Source organism: Trichosurus vulpecula, chromosome 3, assembly GCF_011100635.1.
Source record: "Trichosurus vulpecula isolate mTriVul1 chromosome 3, mTriVul1.pri, whole genome shotgun sequence".
Classification (NCBI taxonomy): Eukaryota; Metazoa; Chordata; class Mammalia; order Diprotodontia; family Phalangeridae; genus Trichosurus; species Trichosurus vulpecula.
The window spans coordinates 22,176,418-22,196,967 of NC_050575.1; the positions used below are offsets into that span (position 1 = coordinate 22,176,418).

General features: G+C 44.2%; 1 protein-coding gene across 1 annotated transcript; it reads right to left on the minus strand.

The window, feature by feature from the left end:
- Positions 1 to 6: 6 nt before the first annotated feature.
- On the minus strand, positions 7 to 20,331 carry AHNAK2 (AHNAK nucleoprotein 2; the record flags this gene model as incomplete). Its single annotated transcript, XM_036749691.1, has 4 exons — positions 20,236 to 20,331; positions 15,556 to 15,697; positions 8,756 to 8,940; positions 7 to 5,754 (listed from the first exon to the last, which is right to left on the minus strand). Coding segments are annotated over exons 2-4 (6,069 nt in total), but the record flags the coding sequence as incomplete, so codon positions are not given.
- Positions 20,332 to 20,550: the final 219 nt, after the last annotated feature.

A 20,550-nucleotide genomic window follows, 5' to 3' on the forward strand; every position in this document is an offset into this window, starting at 1 on the left:
CATTTGTGGCATTTTGATGCTGGGCATGTGCACCTTGGGCATGTGTCCTTTGATGCCTGCACCTCCTGTCTTCGCTTTCAGGTCGCCCAGCTGGACTTCTCCCTCTGGCAAGTGGCCTTCAATGTCCACACCCTTGACGTCCAGCTCCACTGAGGGCACCTCCACACTCAAGTCGCCAGCCTTGACTTCGCCCTGCACAGAGGGCACTGACACATCCAGCTCTGCCTTGGGCAGGGACACGTCCACTGCTGCTGCCCCCTCTTTGCTGGGAGCAGAGACTCCAAAGGATGGCATCTTGAATTTGGGCATCTTGAACTTGCTGTCCTTGCCCTCCACCTCTTTGTCTCCCAGTTTGATGTCCCCTTCCACCTTGACTCCCTCCACCTCGACTTCAGGGCTCTTGATGTCCACTTTGCCCTTGGGCAGGGACACGTCTACACTGGGCATGGTGATGTCCACTTTGGGGCCTTTGATGTCTGCTTTGGGCATTTGTGGCATTTTGATGCTGGGCATGTGCACCTTGGGCATGTGTCCTTTGATGCCTGCACCTCCTGTCTTCGCTTTCAGGTCGCCCAGCTGGACTTCTCCCTCTGGCAAGTGGCCTTCAATGTCCACACCCTTGACGTCCAGCTCCACTGAGGGCACCTCCACACTCAAGTCGCCAGCCTTGACTTCGCCCTGCACAGAGGGCACTGACACATCCAGCTCTGCCTTGGGCAGGGACACGTCCACTGCTGCTGCCCCCTCTTTGCTGGGAGCAGAGACTCCAAAGGATGGCATCTTGAATTTGGGCATCTTGAACTTGCTGTCCTTGCCCTCCACCTCTTTGTCTCCCAGCTTGATGTCCCCTTCCACCTTGACTCCCTCCACCTCGACTTCAGGGCTCTTGATGTCCACTTTGCCCTTGGGCAGGGACACGTCTACACTGGGCATGGTGATGTCCACTTTGGGGCCTTTGATGTCTGCTTTGGGCATTTGTGGCATTTTGATGCTGGGCATGTGCACCTTGGGCATGTGTCCTTTGATGCCTGCACCTCCTGTCTTCGCTTTCAGGTCGCCCAGCTGGACTTCTCCCTCTGGCAAGTGGCCTTCAATGTCCACACCCTTGACGTCCAGCTCCACTGAGGGCACCTCCACACTCAAGTCGCCAGCCTTGACTTCGCCCTGCACAGAGGGCACTGACACATCCAGCTCTGCCTTGGGCAGGGACACGTCCACTGCTGCTGCCCCCTCTTTGCTGGGAGCAGAGACTCCAAAGGATGGCATCTTGAATTTGGGCATCTTGAACTTGCTGTCCTTGCCCTCCACCTCTTTGTCTCCCAGTTTGATGTCCCCTTCCACCTTGACTCCCTCCACCTCGACTTCAGGGCTCTTGATGTCCACTTTGCCCTTGGGCAGGGACACGTCTACACTGGGCATGGTGATGTCCACTTTGGGGCCTTTGATGTCTGCTTTGGGCATTTGTGGCATTTTGATGCTGGGCATGTGCACCTTGGGCATGTGTCCTTTGATGCCTGCACCTCCTGTCTTCGCTTTCAGGTCGCCCAGCTGGACTTCTCCCTCTGGCAAGTGGCCTTCAATGTCCACACCCTTGACGTCCAGCTCCACTGAGGGCACCTCCACACTCAAGTCGCCAGCCTTGACTTCGCCCTGCACAGAGGGCACTGACACATCCAGCTCTGCCTTGGGCAGGGACACGTCCACTGCTGCTGCCCCCTCTTTGCTGGGAGCAGAGACTCCAAAGGATGGCATCTTGAATTTGGGCATCTTGAACTTGCTGTCCTTGCCCTCCACCTCTTTGTCTCCCAGTTTGATGTCCCCTTCCACCTTGACTCCCTCCACCTCGACTTCAGGGCTCTTGATGTCCACTTTGCCCTTGGGCAGGGACACGTCTACACTGGGCATGGTGATGTCCACTTTGGGGCCTTTGATGTCTGCTTTGGGCATTTGTGGCATTTTGATGCTGGGCATGTGCACCTTGGGCATGTGTCCTTTGATGCCTGCACCTCCTGTCTTCGCTTTCAGGTCGCCCAGCTGGACTTCTCCCTCTGGCAAGTGGCCTTCAATGTCCACACCCTTGACGTCCAGCTCCACTGAGGGCACCTCCACACTCAAGTCGCCAGCCTTGACTTCGCCCTGCACAGAGGGCACTGACACATCCAGCTCTGCCTTGGGCAGGGACACGTCCACTGCTGCTGCCCCCTCTTTGCTGGGAGCAGAGACTCCAAAGGATGGCATCTTGAATTTGGGCATCTTGAACTTGCTGTCCTTGCCCTCCACCTCTTTGTCTCCCAGCTTGATGTCCCCTTCCACCTTGACTCCCTCCACCTCGACTTCAGGGCTCTTGATGTCCACTTTGCCCTTGGGCAGGGACACGTCTACACTGGGCATGGTGATGTCCACTTTGGGGCCTTTGATGTCTGCTTTGGGCATTTGTGGCATTTTGATGCTGGGCATGTGCACCTTGGGCATGTGTCCTTTGATGCCTGCACCTCCTGTCTTCGCTTTCAGGTCGCCCAGCTGGACTTCTCCCTCTGGCAAGTGGCCTTCAATGTCCACACCCTTGACGTCCAGCTCCACTGAGGGCACCTCCACACTCACGTCGCCAGCCTTGACTTCGCCCTGCACAGAGGGCACTGACACGTCCAGCTCTGCCTTGGGCAGGGACACGTCCACTGCTGCTGCCCCCTCTTTGCTGGGAGCAGAGACTCCAAAGGATGGCATCTTGAATTTGGGCATCTTGAACTTGCTGTCCTTGCCCTCCACCTCTTTGTCTCCCAGTTTGATGTCCCCTTCCACCTTGACTCCCTCCACCTCGACTTCAGGGCTCTTGATGTCCACTTTGCCCTTGGGCAGGGACACGTCTACACTGGGCATGGTGATGTCCACTTTGGGGCCTTTGATGTCTGCTTTGGGCATTTGTGGCATTTTGATGCTGGGCATGTGCACCTTGGGCATGTGTCCTTTGATGCCTGCACCTCCTGTCTTCGCTTTCAGGTCGCCCAGCTGGACTTCTCCCTCTGGCAAGTGGCCTTCAATGTCCACACCCTTGACGTCCAGCTCCACTGAGGGCACCTCCACACTCACGTCGCCAGCCTTGACTTCGCCCTGCACAGAGGGCACTGACACGTCCAGCTCTGCCTTGGGCAGGGACACGTCCACTGCTGCTGCCCCCTCTTTGCTGGGAGCAGAGACTCCAAAGGATGGCATCTTGAATTTGGGCATCTTGAACTTGCTGTCTTTCCCCTCCCCCTGTTTGACTTTCAGTTTGATATCCCCTTCCACCTGTACTCCCTCCACCTCGACTTCACGACTCTTGATGTCCATTTTACCCTTTGGTCGGGACACATCTATACTGGGCATGGTGATGTCCACTTTGGAGCCTTTGAGTTCTCCTTTCGGCAGTTTTATACCGTACTTTGTCATGTGTCCTTTGATCGTAATACTTCCAGTTTTTTCTTTCTCCTCGCCTATCTCATCTTCTCCCTCTTGCTTTTGAGTTTCAATACCCATTCCTTGTATCTTGAATTTTTCCTTCTCCAATATTTGTCCAGAGGTGTCAATTTTTTCTGTCAACTTTGTATCTATACTTTCAGCACCTCTCAGTTTGACACGTACATCTGTCCCTTTAATCTTCATTTTTTCAGATGTCAATGATTTTTCAACCTTTCCCTGAGCATCTGGAAGTTTTGTCATCTTTATACTTGGTATCTTCTCTTTGTTCCCCTCTTCCTTGGAAGTCTGTCCTTCCGGAACCTCTATATTTACATCCACACTCACAACGTTTTTGTCTTTAATGTCCAGATTCTGTTCTGTGTCCAACGTGTGTGATGGGACAGTCTTCTTGGGTTCTTTAATTTTGTTTTCTGCATCCACTGAGGATCCAATGTCCTTCCCCCCTCCCCAGCCAAAGCCTGGCATGGAGAATCTTGGAATTCTGAACTTACTTTCTTTTTGATCACCTTCCTTTTCTTTCATTCTTCCATCTCCTTTTATATCCACCCTTTCTACTCCTGCTCCCACATCCTCCCTGTTTAGTTTGACCTTGGGCAGAGACACATCTACAGTGGGAATGGCAATATCCACCTTTGTGCCGTCCCCTTCAGCTTCTGATCCTTTTGCCATTTTGATACTCGGCACCTGAACCTTGGCTCCTTTGATTCCCATGTCCTCATTATCTCTACGGTCTTTGGCAACAACTTCTTCCTCTTGTCTTTTCATACTGAGATCTATCCCCTTCATTGGGATTTCTGCAGACATGAGTGACAAGCTCAGGTCTCCCCCTTTGTCATCTCCCTTTAGGGAAGAAGGCACCTCTCCTTTTGGCAGAGACACCTCTACTGACCCTTTTTTTTCTTTGCTTGGAGACCATCCAAATGATGGCATCTTAAATTTGGGCATTTTGAACTTGCTGTCCTTTCCCTCCATGTCCTTGTCCCCCATTTTGATGTCTCCCTCCATCTTCACTCCTTCTATTCCTATTCCTGGACCCTGGATCCCAACCTTGGGCTGGGACACACTTGCACTAGGAATTGTGATGTCCACCTTGGGGCTGCTAACATCTGCTTTGGGCATTTGGGGCATTTTCATGCTGGATATCTGGCCCTTCCAGTCTGACATCTCTGTACTTTTTTCAGTTATGCTAGGGGTGGTGTGATCTAGGCTGGGAGTCTCTACTGAAATCTTTCCAACTGCTCCAGTCACATCTGGTTGCGAAATATTTCTCTCAGGTGTAGGTTCCATAAGCGTCTCCCCCAAATTCACTGTGACCTTCCCCAGGGATTGTTCCTTTTCATGCTCAATGACATTTCCTTTAGCCTCAGGCACTTTTCCTTTGGAAAAGCCAAACTTGGGTGTTTGCAAAGTTGGTATTTTCACTCTTATCTCTGGTGTTTCATAGCCTTTGACCAATTCCTCCTGAGGCTCCTGAAGTGTTAATTTGGCAATTCCAATCTCCAGCCCTTGCACACCAAAGGAAACATCTTCTAATCTTTCTCTTGTTTCTTTTCCAGCCTGTAACCCATGCTTTCTTTCACTCACTGTGTCCTTTGTGGTGTCTGTCACATCATCTGATTTTTTCCTTCTGCCTCTTACAGACACATGAGGCCCAGTGAGTGTTCCAGAGACAGAAGCTGGAATCCCCATCACAGTCCCACTCATAGCTTTAGTTTCTGATGTCACTTCTTCCTGTTTCTTTGTTCCAGTATCAACTTGGAGGTCTAGCTTTAACTTATTAGCTTCTTTCCCCAAGGGCTCTGGGATTCCAGCTGCGGTCTGGGATTCCAGCCTGCCCAGTTCCATTTCAGGATCTTGTAGGTCCAAGGAGATCCGTTGGCTGTCTTTTGCTGTTTTGGTTCTTGCTTCTGCCGTCGTCATGCCCGCCTTTGCTATCTTGTCATCTATTTCAGGCTTCCGATGCATCCTAAATCCAATGTTCAGGAACTTCCTCTTTCTCTCACTGCCTTTCTTCTCTTTGAGATGTGTCTCCTCTTTAGGGAAATGTAATTCAGTATCTGTGCTTGTTGGAGAAAGGTCAGTTGCTCTGCCCTCACAGGCATCTGATGTGCTATGCGACCTACGGTGGCTCACAACCTTCTTGGTTTTCTTTGCCTGGAATTTGGGCCATGACAACCTCTCTTTTTTTGGCCGCTGGCTCCTTCCCGTTCTGGATTTGACTATTAACTTTTCTTTGTCCTCTTCTTCTTCAAGCATCTTTTCCATAGTCTCCATTGTTCCATCTGTCAGACCTTCACCCTGAATGAGAAAGGATTACCCTGTTAGCTTATCACCTTCATTTCTTAGATGGACCAGGAATTGGAATGTCTCTTACCGAACACCCCAAAGCAAAGTTGGTGTAAAGAATATTCCATCCCCATGACAAGGCATATCATGAGTAATGAGTATCATGTTCCATGGTAGAAAGAGCTCAGGATTTGGAATCAAGGGTCCTGGGTTTGAATTTTGCCTCTGTTGTTTAGCGCCTTTGGCATAATCACCTCTCTGGGCTTCCGTAAAATGAGGAAATTGAACTAGATAATGTTTAAGGCTTCTTCTGGCTCCAAGAAATCCTAATAATAACAGCTTATTGTGTACAATGCTCTGAAGTTTACTAAGCAGAGTGTGTGCACACTTTGAGCTTCGTGGTAGAGCTCACACCTGCTGCCTACCCGCTAGATCTGACCATCACTTCTATCTGCTCTCTCTCTACAGGTGTACTCAGCGCCACAATGCAGATTTTCATGAGGAATTAGATGGGGACAGCCATCGCCCTTGAGGCTGAACCTTCTGATACTATTGAAAATGTCAAAGCCAAGATACAAGATAAGGGAAGTATTCCTCCTGATCAGCAAAGAATGCTATTTGCAGGCAAGCAACAGGAAGTTGGAGGTATTTTGTCTGACTACAACATTCAGAAGGAATCCTCCCTTTAATTTGTGCTCAGAATTTGCGGGGGGGTGGGGGGGGCCAAGAAGGGAAAGAAGTCTTACACCACTCCCAGAAGCCTATGCAAGAGAAAGGTAAGTTTGCTTTCTTGAAGTACTACAGGGATGATGAGAATGGCAAGACTAGCCGCTTGCAAAATGAGAGCTCATCGCTCTGATTAATTTGGCACTGAAGTCTTTAATGGCTAGCCATTTTAACTGACAGTGTTGTGGCAAGTGTCATCTACTGCTTCAGCAAGCCAAAAGGCAGTAAATGTATATGTGCTACCTTTTTCTAAAAAATCAACTATTTGAAAAAATAAAATGAAGTGTATTCAACCTTTCCCTCCTGACTTTATCAGGTAGGTAGTGTAAGCGTCGATATCTCATTTTACATGTCAGGAAACTGAGGCTCAGAGAGGTTAAATGACTTAAAATCATAAGATTTAGAGGTAAAGGGGACGTTTGAAATCATCTGGTCCAACTTTTCATCTTATGGATGAGAATGGGCTCCCCTCTCAGGCGAAGACCCAACAACTGCTCGTCAAGTACGTTACAGTCAGGGTTCCTTTCAGGTATTGAATTATTGAATTAGATGGCTGCTCAGGTCCCTTCCAACTTTCAAATTCTGTGATTCTGGGAAACCAAGGCCTAGAAAAATTAAGCATCTTGGCCAAGGAAGTGAGTAACAGAGCCAGGATTCAGACCCATCTGTTCAGATTCTGCTATCCTTTTCATCTAATTTAATTTTTTTTGGAGGGGGAAGGCAGGGCAATTGGGGTTAAGTGACTTGCCCAAGGTCACACAGCTAGTAGTGTGTCAAATGTCTGAGGTTTGGATTTGAACTCAGGTCCTCCTGACTCCAGGGCCAGTCCTCTACTCACTGTGCCACCTGGCGGCCCTATCCTTTTCATCTATTGGTTGGATTAGAGGCTGCTCTAGGGTCCCTTCTGATTCTGAGACTGTGATTAATGCTGGAAGATCATCCCATTCAAGCCTCTCACATTAAAGAGCAGGAGACTGAAGCCTATGGATCATAAGGGACTTGCCCAAGGCCAAACAGCTAATAAGTAACAGAGCCAAGATTTGAAACCAGCTTCTGTCAGTTCACCTCTGGTAATCTTTTTATTGTGCCTAACGTTGAGTGCTAGGTTTGGAATCAAAAAAGATGGGTTCAAATCTTGGTTTTGCTGTTACTACCTATAGGACCCTGGACACTTAACATCTTTGGGTGTCATGGCCCCTCTCTATAAAATGAGGAGGCTGGGCTACATATTCTCCAATGTCAGCCCAGCCATAAGGTCTATGATCCTAAGAGGTAGGTAAGAGCAAATACAAGCTTATCCATCCCTCAGAGGAGGGACAGGAATAGGACCTGAGCCTATGATTTCATGAGCATAAGGACCTTAACCTTAGAGTTGCCTAGAAGATTGAGAAGTTAAGTAATTTACCCAGGGCCACATAGTCAGTATATATCTGAGTCAGGATCTGAATCACTAATGGATAGAGGAGAGGCTAGTTGGTCTAATAGGCAGCTAGATGGCACAGTGGATAGTGCACTCTTTCTGGCCTGGTTTGCTCAGCAAAAGTCAGTTTGGAGCCACAACTGAGCCTTTGACCCAGGATGCTGAATAAACCCCTGTAGTGCTTCAGAAGGGCAGAAATACGTGAGCCTACATCACAGAGAGCAGGAATAATTAGCTTAAATAGGAAGTTGCCAGATGACGTGGGCCCTTCCTCTCTCTCCCACTCAGCAGCACCTCAGATCTGACTTCTTCCCTGACTTGGTCTACCAGCTCTGCTTCCCTCCACCCCCACTGTCCCTTCCCTTGGATGACTGATTCCATAGTAACAGCCTCACAGTAATCCAGCCAGTGTTTCTACCCTTAGGGACCATCATCGCCTGTTGTTATGTTAGTTGTGTCCAGCTCTTTGTGACCTCCTTTGGGGTTTTCTTGGCAAAGATCCTGGAGTGGTTTGGCATTTCCTTCTCCAGCTCATTTTACAGATGAGGAAACCAAGGCAAACAGGGTTAATTGACTTGCCCAGGGTCACCCAGCTATCAAGTGTCTGAGGCCAGATTTGAACTCAGGAAAATGAGTCTTCCTGATTCCAAGCCCAGTGCTCCATCCACTCCACCACCTAGCTGCCCCCCAACACCATCTACTCCCACTTTTAAAGACACTAAGAACCTGCTGCTTGCCCTAGGCACAAAAATTCCTCATTATAGCTCTAAGTCATTAGCAGGCATTCAGGGGTTTCTCTTCCATCTTCTACTCCAGTGAACCATCTCTCACTGCCCATACCAGATATCTTTGTGCATGTGACTTTACCTGTTGGTCTGTTTCTCTAATGTCACTTGGGGCCGGATGATGGACTTTTTCTGTCTCATCTTTTGACGCCAGTTTTCGTTTGAGATTGAATTGCACCTTATATGGTTCGGAATACTGTAGGATCTTGAGGGCATCTTCATATTTAATATTGTCAAAATAGATGGTTGCACTCAGCAGCTGGTCACCTGAAGAAAAAAAAGGCATTGGAACTCTGAGACTTCGACATCCCTCTCTCAGCCTCCCTCTCAGGTTGGGAAGATGTATCACAGGTTATCTCCATTTTACAGGTGGAGAAGCCGAGGTTCTGAGAGGAAGGGGGGAGAGAACATGCATTTATTCCTGTGTGCCAAGCAGTTTACAAATATCTCATTTGGTCCTTGAGGTAAGATTCCTATGCCCAGGTCACTAGAGGTGAGCATCTTCAGGCCTGCTAACTCATACAATCAGAGATTTAGAACTGGAAAAGAAAGTTCCTCTAGTAGTCCAGCCCCTTTACATAACACATCAGGGAACTGAGACTCAGAGGGGTTACATGATTTGTCCAAGGTCACACAGGTTGTAAGTGGCAGAGCCACTATTTGAACCCAAGTCTAAGGACTGGAATTCAGGGCTCCTCCTAATGCACCATGATACAAATAATAGTAGTTCTCACATCTATAATGCTTTCAAATTTACAGAGCACTTCACGGGATCACACTATTGGAGCTGGAATGGATTTTAGGCGCTATCTCATTCAATTTCATTTTCTAGATGAGGAAACAAAAAGTAAATGATTTGACTGAGACCACTTGGGAATTAAGCAGCAAGACTAGGTTTTGAATCTAGGCTCTCTGAATCCAAATTCAGCCCTCAGTCTTTCCTCACAACCACCCTGAGATGTGCAGAATATAAGGACTACTATCCTCATTTCACAGACGGGGAAAGCAGGGCCCAGGGGATTGAAATGACAAGCAGCTATCAAGTGGTAGACCTGGAATTAGAACTCAGATCTCTCCAGACTCCAGATTAGGACAGTGTACTACCTATGATCCTGGCTTGCGTGAATGTATGTGTGTGTGTGTGTGTGTGTGTGTGTGTGTGTTCAGCATGTGTTATAGTTTATATTTTAGATGAGGAGGAAAAAAACCCTCAAATTATATGTAAAAATACTTTTTTCATAGAGACGATTCCGGGAAGATGGAGGAGTAGGTCAGAAGACTGCGGCTCTCCAAATTTCCTCCACAGAAAAAGACAGAACATTGCCTCAGAGGGAATATAGAGCAGCAGAAATAAACAAAAGTCAGGGTAAAGCAGTACTTCTCCTAAGACAACCTAAGAAGACCCCAGGAAAGACCTGACCTCAGGGGCAGAGGTTTGGCCTTAGTGAAGGGCAAACACCTCCAGGCCAACTCTGCAAAGCAGCAAGCCCTGGGAGCAGCTGGGGTTGAGAGACAGCCTCGGCCTTAGAAACTCATCTCAGGACCTCGTGGGAGTCTGACCACTGAGGAGGAGAGGCTGAAGGCCCTTTCACTGTCAAGGAACACCAAGCACAGCTGGGCTGACCAGACTCATCCCGGGCTGTGGCTGCAGGGAGAAGGAGCTAGCACACACCTGGTGAGTGCAGTAGCAGAGGGATGGGGACCCTGCTGGCTGTGGGCATGTGCAGGAGAGCAGAGTCCCTGGTTTTGTTCCAGGGTAGAGAGGACAGCTGTAGTTTGCAGCCACCAGAGGGACCACAAGAAGTAAGATCGTTTGTGGGACAGTGTGACAGGGGGCTCTAGCCTTAGCTTAGGAGTAGAGAGGAGAGCCCAGGGTTGAGCCCCAGGACAGACCCCAGAAAATAACAGTAAGAAGGAGCTGAGGCTTAGGGCATTATTCCTCATATCTTGGACGAGAACATGATCACACTTATAGCTGCAAAAAATGAAATAAAAACAAACAAAAATGGGCAAGCAAAGGAGAAAAAACCCAACCATAGATAGTGAGGCTGGTGACTTTACACAGCCCTCCCTCACTCAAATCAAAGTCAACTTCAAGTCACGTCATCATTTCCCTGATGTCATGGTCCTCTTCGAGAAGGAAGGACAAACACAACCTGTGAATAGCCTCCCCTCCCCTTCCCTCTGCTCCCCTCCCTTCTCCTCTCCCCTCCCTTCTCCTCTCCCCTTACCTGAGGGTGCTCTGTCCAAGGGAAGGTACATTGCAATGGCTGAAGGCTACCTCCTTAACTTGAGGTTTACTGGCTAGATTTCTTTCTCAAAAACCAAGCCTTAAACCCAATTCACTCTGGAGCTCATAGATTTGACAATAGGTCCTTGCCCTCCTAGCACAGAGTGAATGTAAATATTAAATAGTAACTGTTTCTCTTTTGGGCAGGAACCCTGAGGGTCTTCCCCTCCCACTTTGATTTTTTTTTTTTAGTTTTTTATTAAAGGGGCCATCCCTTGATTAACTTCTTAAAGAGGCCCATTCACTGAACGGGAGGTACCTCACTCGAAATGAGAACCTGAAAAGACCTTAGCCTGAAAGGGCCAGGGTCTCCTAATGCATCCTGGGCCATTTCTAGACATCGTGGTGAATATCAGGCCACTGGACCTAGATGGCTCTGGAGGAGAAAGAGAGGCTGGTGACCTTGCACAGCCCTCCCTTACTCAAATCAAAGTCAACTTCAAGTCATGTCATCATTTCCTTGATGTCATGGTCCTCTTTGAGAACAAAGGACAAACACAACACCAACAACAATATGGGGATAGAGAAGATCTGGATTCATATTCAGAGGAAGATAACGGAGCCACTCCTTTTTCAATGAGAAACATCAAATGCCTCCAAGCACAGAAAGATTTCTTAGAAGAACTTAAAAAGGACTTTAAAAATCAAATAAGAGAGATAGAGGAAAAATTAGAAAAAATTAGGGCCATACAAGAAAATAAAGCAAATTATGAAAAGAAAGTCAACCAAAATGAAATAGAGAACCAAAAACTTAAGGAGGAAAATAATTCCTTGAAAACTAGAGTTAGGCAAAGTGAAGCTAATGACATTGTAAGACAGAAAGAAATAACGAAACAAAATCAAAAGAATGAAAAAATAGAAGAGAATATGAAACATCTCATCAGAAAAACAATTTATCTGGAGAACAGATGGAGAAGATATAATATAAGAATGGCAGGACTACCTGAAAATTATGATAGAAAAAAAAAATCTTGATACACGATTACAAGAAATTATCAAGGAAAATTGCCCTGAAGTTCTAGAACAAGAAGGCAAAGCAGGAATAGAAAAAATCTACCAATCACAACCTGAAAGAGATCCCAGGAGAAAAACTTACAGGAATATCATAGCCAAGTTTCTAAGCTTCCAGGTGAAGGAGAAAATATTGAAAGCAACAAGAAAAAAATAATTTAAATATCATGGAGCTGCAATAAGGATTACACAAGACCTAGCAGCTACTACATGGTAGGATCCTAGGTCTTGGAATACTATATTTCATAGAACCAAAGAGCTGGGGTTACAGTCAAGGGTAACTTACCCAGCAAAGTTGAGTATAATCCTGAATGAAAAAAGGAGGACATTTAGCAAACGGAAAGACTTTCAGGTATTTGTGACAAAAATAGCAGAACTTTAGGGAAAATTTGACATAGAACATCCAGGAGAAATATAAAGTAAACATTAAGGACCAATTATAAAGGACTCAATAAGGTCAAATCATTTACTTCTTTTATATGAAATATTATAAGTTCTATTATGACTGTCATTTTTATTTGGATAGTTTCAAAGAAAGGCTTAGGCTGAGCTGAGTATGATGGGGTGGTTCTAAAAAAAATAGGGGCAAGTATCTCATACAAATGAGGCCAAAAAGGGAAAAATTGATACAGAAGAAGCTAGCAGGGGAGGACAAGTAATGATGAAATCTTGCTCTCACTGGGAATGGGTTAAAGAGTGAACAATACATATATCTAGAAAGGTATAAAAGTCTTCTATATTTAAAAAAATAAGAGGGCAAGGGGATAGGATGGGGGTGGGGAGAGGATAAAGGAGGGATTCTTGGAGGCATGGGTAGGTTAAGGAATAGGAGGGCAAGGTAGTAGAAAGTAAAGCAGAGGAGTGAGGAGGGATAGGAATAGGGTGAGAAGGATATTGAGGAAAAATAGGAAGGAGGAAAATACATAACAAGTAATTATAGCTTAGAATATGAATGGTATGAATTTACCCATAAAAACTGATAGCAGATTAAAAATTTGAATTCAATGATATCTTGCTTTCAGGAAATGCTATAAAAATGAGACATATATAGAAACATAATATAAAGACCAGGAGTAAAATTTACTATATAAAAAGCAGGGGTAGTAATCATGATTTTAGACAAAGTTAAAGCTAAAATAGATTTAATCAAAAGAGAAAAATAGGGAGCTACACTATTCAATAAACTAGACAGTATAATATACCTGAGCATATGCCTGACAAAAGACACAAGAATTTTATGAACATAAACATAAAATACTTTTTATACAATAAAGTCAGATCTAAATAATTGAAGTAATATTTGTTTTTCATGGGTAGGTATAGCCAATATAATTTTTAAAATGACAATTTTACTTGACTAGTCTATTTATATAATGCAATCCCAATTAAATTACTAAAAAATTATCGTACTGAGTTAGAAAAAAATAATAACAGTTCATTTAGAAAAACAAAAGGTCAGGAACTTCAAAGAAACCAGGGGGAAAAAGATGTAAAGGAAGCAGATCCAGTAGTATCAGACCCTAAATAGTATTATAAAGTGAGAGCATTCTTGAAATATAAAATGGGTAATTTTGATTATTTTAAATTAAAATGTTCTTGTATAAACAAAACCTATACAGCCAAGAATAGAAGTAATACAGAAAATTGGGGGAAAACTTTCATAGACAATCTCTCAGATAGAATGGGATTGGATTGGAATATTGCTGTGGGATAGAAAATGACGAGCTGGTTGATTTAGAAAAACATGGAAAGACTTGGACTTATGAAAGAAGATGCTCTCCACCTTCAGAGAAACAGATGGCAAGTAGGAATAAGCATAGTATGGTCTTACATATATGTGTCTGAGTGTATATGTGTGCATGTTTATAGATATCTATGTATATGCATAATATATGTGTATGTTCATGCATATATGTATGTATATATGTGTGGGGGGGTACATCTATCCATCCATCTATCTATCTACACTTAATTATAGCCTTCAGGGGTGGGGGGAAGGGAATAAAGTAAAAAATGTACAGCAAAGAACAAAAGAAAACCTACAAGGTAGCAAAAAAAAAGCTGGGCAGCATTAAAAAATGTATAGTATTTATTATATTTTATATATATAATATATTATATTTATTGCTTTATATTGAATCCTCTCTTATGTTCTGCTGTGTACATAGCAATTTTCTTTCTTTTCTTATTTTGTGCTTAAGTTTAAAATAAATCTTAAAACTTTTAAAAAAATACTTTTTCATCCCCTACCCTTGTAGACAGAGGAAAGGGACATATATGGTTTGCTGAATGATCACACAGTAATACAGGCAGAATGTCTCCAAATTCACATGCCATTAGGAAGCTTCCTGATTGGCTGAGAAGGAGCCTGGAATTGTAGAATGGACCAATGAGCTCAATCCCAAGTGCCCAGGTAAATGAATCCTAGACTACTATTAGGCTATTCTTTCAGGAGAGATGTCATTCTTATCTTGGGCGTGAAAGAGTCACATGTTTGTTCTATGACTAAGAAGGGTAAAGATTGGCTGAGCTAGGCCTGGAGACTTTTAGCTTCATAGAATAACTCAGACAATAAGTACCATCCAGCCTAGCTAAGATGGGGGAGTTTTATATACACTTTCCTCTAGTGTGTTACTTCTCAGTGTTTCCCCCCTGAGAAAAAAAACAATAAAATGAAAAGTTGTGTCTGGAATGTGGGGCAATGTATGATAAGGGGGAAGAGCAGCTGATGCCAGGTTGGGGCATCTAGTTATGGTGGCAATGGTAAGGAGCAAGAGCCAAGCTGACCATAGACTGAGGAAGGCAGATCCTTGAGCCCAGGAAGACAAAGAAGACTCAGAGATCAGGAAGGTCATGGAGCTCAGATCTCAGGTTGAGGTTTAGAAGACTAGAAAGTAGTGAGAGAAGGGGAAGTAGGGAAGCCCTGGGACCAACTCAACATTTATTAAGCACCTACTATGTGCAAAAGGAAAAAGCTAAGCCCCCTCTCCTCCTATGGGAGGCTCCAGAGTGGGGCTGAGATCTACGGAAAGCAAGTTTTAGGAGCCAGGGCTGTCTTTTGTAGGCTGGCATTGTTCTTTGTCCTTGTTGTCGAAGAGGACCATGACATCCGGGAGGTGATGCCATGATATGCAAGTAAATTGGATTTAAGTGAGGCAGGTCTGTGCAGAGTCACCAGACTCACTTCCTCCTCTGGAACATCTGAGTCCAGTGGCAAGATATAGATTGGGACAACTGGATATGGCCCTCCCTTCATATGAGAAAACTGGGGCCCTGGGAGATGTGACCTACCCAAGTTAACACAGACCAGGACTCAACCCAAATCCTCTGACACCCAAACTCAATATTCAGATTCTCACTATATTATACTGCCTTTGTGGTGAGTTTGGCTAAGGACATGGGTCGGGGGAAATAGAAAAAGGCAAAGATATTTAGGGGGAAATGACCAGTAGGCAGGTAGAGATGTAAGTCTGGAGCTAAGGACAGAGGTCAGGGCTGAAGATGAGGACTTTGTAATAAGACTTTTTCTCCCCTCCACCACCACTCCACACTTTTCCCCAGCCGATAGGACAGGATGGTACCTTCTCTCATGCTGAACAGCTTGGCGGCAGTGGAGTCCTTCAGGACTTGCTTGATAAAGATCCCCTCTTTCCCACCACCAGTGACACTGTAGCCGCTGGCTCCAGCTTCCACGTCTGTCTGCAGAGTGACCTCCATTGGTTCCTGCACAGTCAAGACAGAAGCAGATGGAGCTCTGAGAAAGGACAGACTAACCCGAGTTAACAGAGACCAAATTAAACCGAGGGGAGCCACAGTGTCAGTTTCAGATTAGACTCTGTTTTGACATGAACCCATCCTTTCATGAGCCTACATGATTTGTCATGATATGGCTTTTTTCAGGGTTCTGTCAGCCTGGTTTCCCCAAACCTCAGAATCTGAACTGAAACGTTATGTAGTCCAACTAGTACCTGAGCAGCAATCCTTTCTGTAAGCTCCTCAAATCGATTCTCCAGCCTCTACTTGAAGACGCCAGCACCAGGGAGCTCGCTGTCTTGATAAGCAGCTTGTTCTATTTTTGGTCATGAGTTCCCTCTGCCTGGAAGTCTTCAAGTAGAGGCTTTGATGGCTGGTTATGGAGGGGTGGGAGAGTGGGGCATGTGGGGATTATTCTTATTCCTGTTGGACCAGAGCCATCTGCAGTCCCTTCCAAACTGGAGATTTTGTGGTTCTATGAAGCCAGGTCTACAGCTACAAAAGGCACTAAACTTCAGAGAAATGTTCTGATGGAAACAGCATAATGTTCTATAGATTTCAAACCTTTAGTTGTATTACAAAGAATGCTAGATTTAGAATAAGACAATCCCTTCCAGTTTTGAAATTCAACAGGCTATGTTCTAAGGTTCCTTTAAGCTCTTCTTCAATCCCGTGCTTAAGGGCAGAGACTATACAGTTTCTTATCTTTCTATTCCCAGTAGCTAGCACTCTGGGAGGGAGGGAGGAATATCAAGGCCTGTAATTTCCAAAGTATAAAGAACTCTCTCCACCAGGGACAGTTAGTATGTCACCTGCACTTTATAGCCTTAGACTGGTCTGGTACGTGGAGAGGTTGGGACTTGCCCATCATGGCCATGCAGCTAGTGGTAGAGGTGGAACTTGGGGGTCTTTCTGACTCCAAAGCCCCCCCCATACATCCACTCTCCTCTGCAGCCTGTCACCCAGCTTAGAGTCAGTTACTCAAAGGCTCTGTGAGATCATCAATTGGAGGTTTCCTCCAACCCTCATTCCTCCCTAAACATTTCCCAACTGCATTTTAATCTGGCTCAGACCACACAGAGAGTGTGGTCTGCACAGCAATTCTTAGAGCACTCTTTTTCCTTTCTTAGTTCTTAGTTCTACTGTTTCTACAGACTACAGTTCTACAGTACATTTCATACATTGGTGCTATCTATCCAAAGTATATGTGTGTATGCATGTGTGTCTATCTATCTATCCATATATAAATATATAATATATAAAATGTCTGCATGTATGTGTATATATGACACATATAACCATGCATATATGCATACTGGTCATATATACATATTGGCAGCATGCATGTATAAATATGTAATATATGTATATGTACATTACACTTACGTGCTGCTAGGCAGTACAGTGGATAGAGCATCAAGCCTGGAGTCAGGAAGACTCATTTTCCTGAGTTCAAATCTGACCTCATACACTTACTAACTGTGTGACCCTGGGCAAGTCACTTAACCCTGTTTGCTTCATTTTCTTCATCTATAAGATGAGCTGGAGAAGGAAATGGCAAACTACTCTCCTATCTTTGCCAAGAAAACCCCAAAGGGCGTCACGAAGAATCAAACACTGAAAAAATGACTGACAACATTCATATACACATTGATACATGTCCATCTGACTACATCGGCATGTATATGTAGATGCTTCGCAATGATTCAAGGCCTAATACAAACCAGCACGACATTGTCAGCATGTAACAGGAGCACATGGAGGACTTCATCATCCATAAGGAATCTCTTTGATTTAGACTCTTCACTGAATCTCCTCCATCACAGAGGCAAACACCTTTGGGAAACAGTTTTTATTTTATGCCTCATCTGATATTAATAAATAAGGTCATCTCTGTTGTTAAATCTTTCAAGAAGTTTCAGAAAATTTTGCTGTATTGATGAAATGAACCTTGTTGGAAAAAGAGCCTTTAAGCCAATGTTTTGCTCTGCCAAATCAAGTGCTTTTTTACAAGCAACAAACAATAAACACAATGGTATCTTGTATTCTCTACATCTTCCAGTATAAGGGCACAGATGGAGTCTGCTGTGGAATATTGCTTGTGAAAGCCTGCCTGTTACCTACTAATATTCTCCTCAAGAACGCCCTCAACACCTGCATAAATTATTCTCACAAAAATTTCATATAGATGAGAAATTAGGTATGTAGGTCAGTACATATTCATTTTCTCTTTGTTGCCTTTATTTCAGTATTCATAAGGTCTGAGGTTTTTTTTTTTAATTTATATTTGATAGCTTCCTCTTTTTCAAATATCTTGTGAATAGATACCTCAACACTCTCACAAATGTGTTGCCTCCAACAGAGATCTAATCTATATACAATTGGTCTGATATGACTACTTTTTCTGTCTTTGTTCTCTTTAATACCATCTCTGCCTTCTTTTTAAAAATATCTGGGACTTTGATGTTAGAATTCAAGTGTGCCAGCTCTGTTCTCCTTGATGGCAAAAAAAAAAAAATTTTTTTTTTGCAGATCTTTTCTATTTTCTTCTGTTTGTTGTCCTTTTTACATTTTTATCCTTAAGTGCCTCAAGAATGACTTTGCCCAGTTGGTTCTCTCACCAAATTTTCTTTAAACTGGCTTTCTCTTCTACTTTTCTCCTAATGCGATGATATGGCTTATAGTCATCTATCAGCTGTCACCATAAGACTATATAAAAGAGCTTATATTCTAAATTGCAGTTGTTCTTGCCTCCCATATCTTTGCTTGGCAAATAAGTCAAGTGTTTGCTGACTGATGTTTTTAGACTCCTTTGGTCTCCTTATTATGGTAATTGATTTACACTGAGCAAATGGCTATATGAAATTATTGTAGTCTATATCTCTGTCCTTTCTTCTGTCCGTTTGCAGGCTAGAGTTGTTTCACCTACATGCCGTATGTTTTTTCTCATTTGTATTCTTTTATCTAGCTTTATGCTGATTTTGATCTTTGCCCTAACAAGCTGGTAATAAAAATAAAAGCTAACATTTATATAGTGCTTACTCTATGCCGTGCACTGTGCTATGTCCTTTAAAATTATTATCTCATTTGATTTTCACAACAACCCTAGCAGGTAGGTGTTATCGTTGTTCTGATTACAGTTGAGGAAACTGAGGCAAACAGAGGTTTAAGTGACTTGCTCAGGGTCACACAGCTGGTGAGTGTCTGAGGCCAGATTTGAACTCACGTGGTCCTGATTTCAAGCCTAGTGGTCTATCCACTGTGCCCCCAGCTCTCTCATGCATCAGTAACAAGTGGTTTCTTGACTGTTCAAACATAATTTTATTTTTATGATGTTATCTGGTGCTTGCTATGTCCAATGCCCAACAAATCTTTTCTTAAAGAAAGTAAGATACATAGACATGAGGCTCCCATTTAACCTACCCAGTGTAGCCTTTCTAAATTTTTATTCTTTATCCACTTTTCCAAATATATTTCCCATCATCTTCACTGGATTCCATCTTCATCATGGAGTATCAAGGTACATGTGGGGCAGATAGGAGCCACAGTGGATAGAGTGCCATGCCTGGAGCCAGGAGGACCTGAGTTCAAATGTGGCCTCAGACACTTACTAGCTGTGTGACCCTGGGCAAATCTACTTAACCCTGTTTGGCCCAGTTTCCTCATCTGTAAAATTATCTGGAGAAGGAAATGGCAAACTGCTCCAGTATCTTTGTCAAGAAAACTCCACATGAGGTCACAAAGAGTCAGGCATAACTGAAATAACTGACCAACAACAGCAACACCATGGTATGTGTTGATTTGACTTACAGGATATTATCGAGTTGAAGATAAAATCTCTCTCTTTTCCTCCTCCTCAGCAGGTATTGGTTATGTTCTTGGTGGTCTTTTTGCAAATACTTGCAAAATGCAAAAAATCCAGGGTCATTTCCTCAACATGACCCATTGGAGTAGGACTCGATATACTGATCAGTTACGGAACTCTGCTTTCTCAGGTCCTTCTGTGCTCTGACATTCTGTGGTTTGTGTTCTAATGTCCCATCCAATTCAGTTCAACAAGTGTTTATTAAGTGCCTACTATGTGCAAGATAAGAGGCAAAGGATAGAGAGCTGGCTTCAAGTCACAGCTCTGACACATCTTGACTGCACAATCCTGGGCAAGTCACTTAACCTCTCATTGGTCCCAGGCAACTGTCTGAGACTATAAGTTGCAGAAAGTTCCTAACCAGGAATTTCTTATACCAATTAAATCACAGGTACAGTGAAAAAGGAAAGATGTGCAAGGCACTATGCCAGGGGCTGGAGATACAAAGACAAAAATGGAAAATAGCCCCTGCCCTCAAGGAGATTCTATTTTCTTGGAGAGCTTATAGTCTACAACATTCTAAATCCTATGGCCCTATGATCCTATGAAGAAATTAGAGTTCATGAAAGCCATTTCTCTGCTGGGCTTGTGGGATCTAATGACAGATTTTTCCATTACACCATAGTTTCTCTATGGTCCATACCTCAGATTGACTCCTTCCAGAAAAGCTTCGGGATTCTCCTGAGTCACGTTTCCACCGGGATTTCCGTCTTCCTGAGGAAAACCGCCCAGTTTGGGTGTCTTCCTACGAAGCGAGAAATAATTCAAGTTATCTACTGATCTCAAACAAAGAATAAGGAAAGGTTCCCCTGGAGCAGAGAGCAGGACTCGGCCTCTAGCCAGAACCTCCATAGCATTTTAAACTTGGTATGATATGGAGTTATTTTCTTTTAAAAATATTTTGATATTTTTTCATTCAGCAAAAACCTGCCTTCTGATCCCCAAATGAGAATAAAAG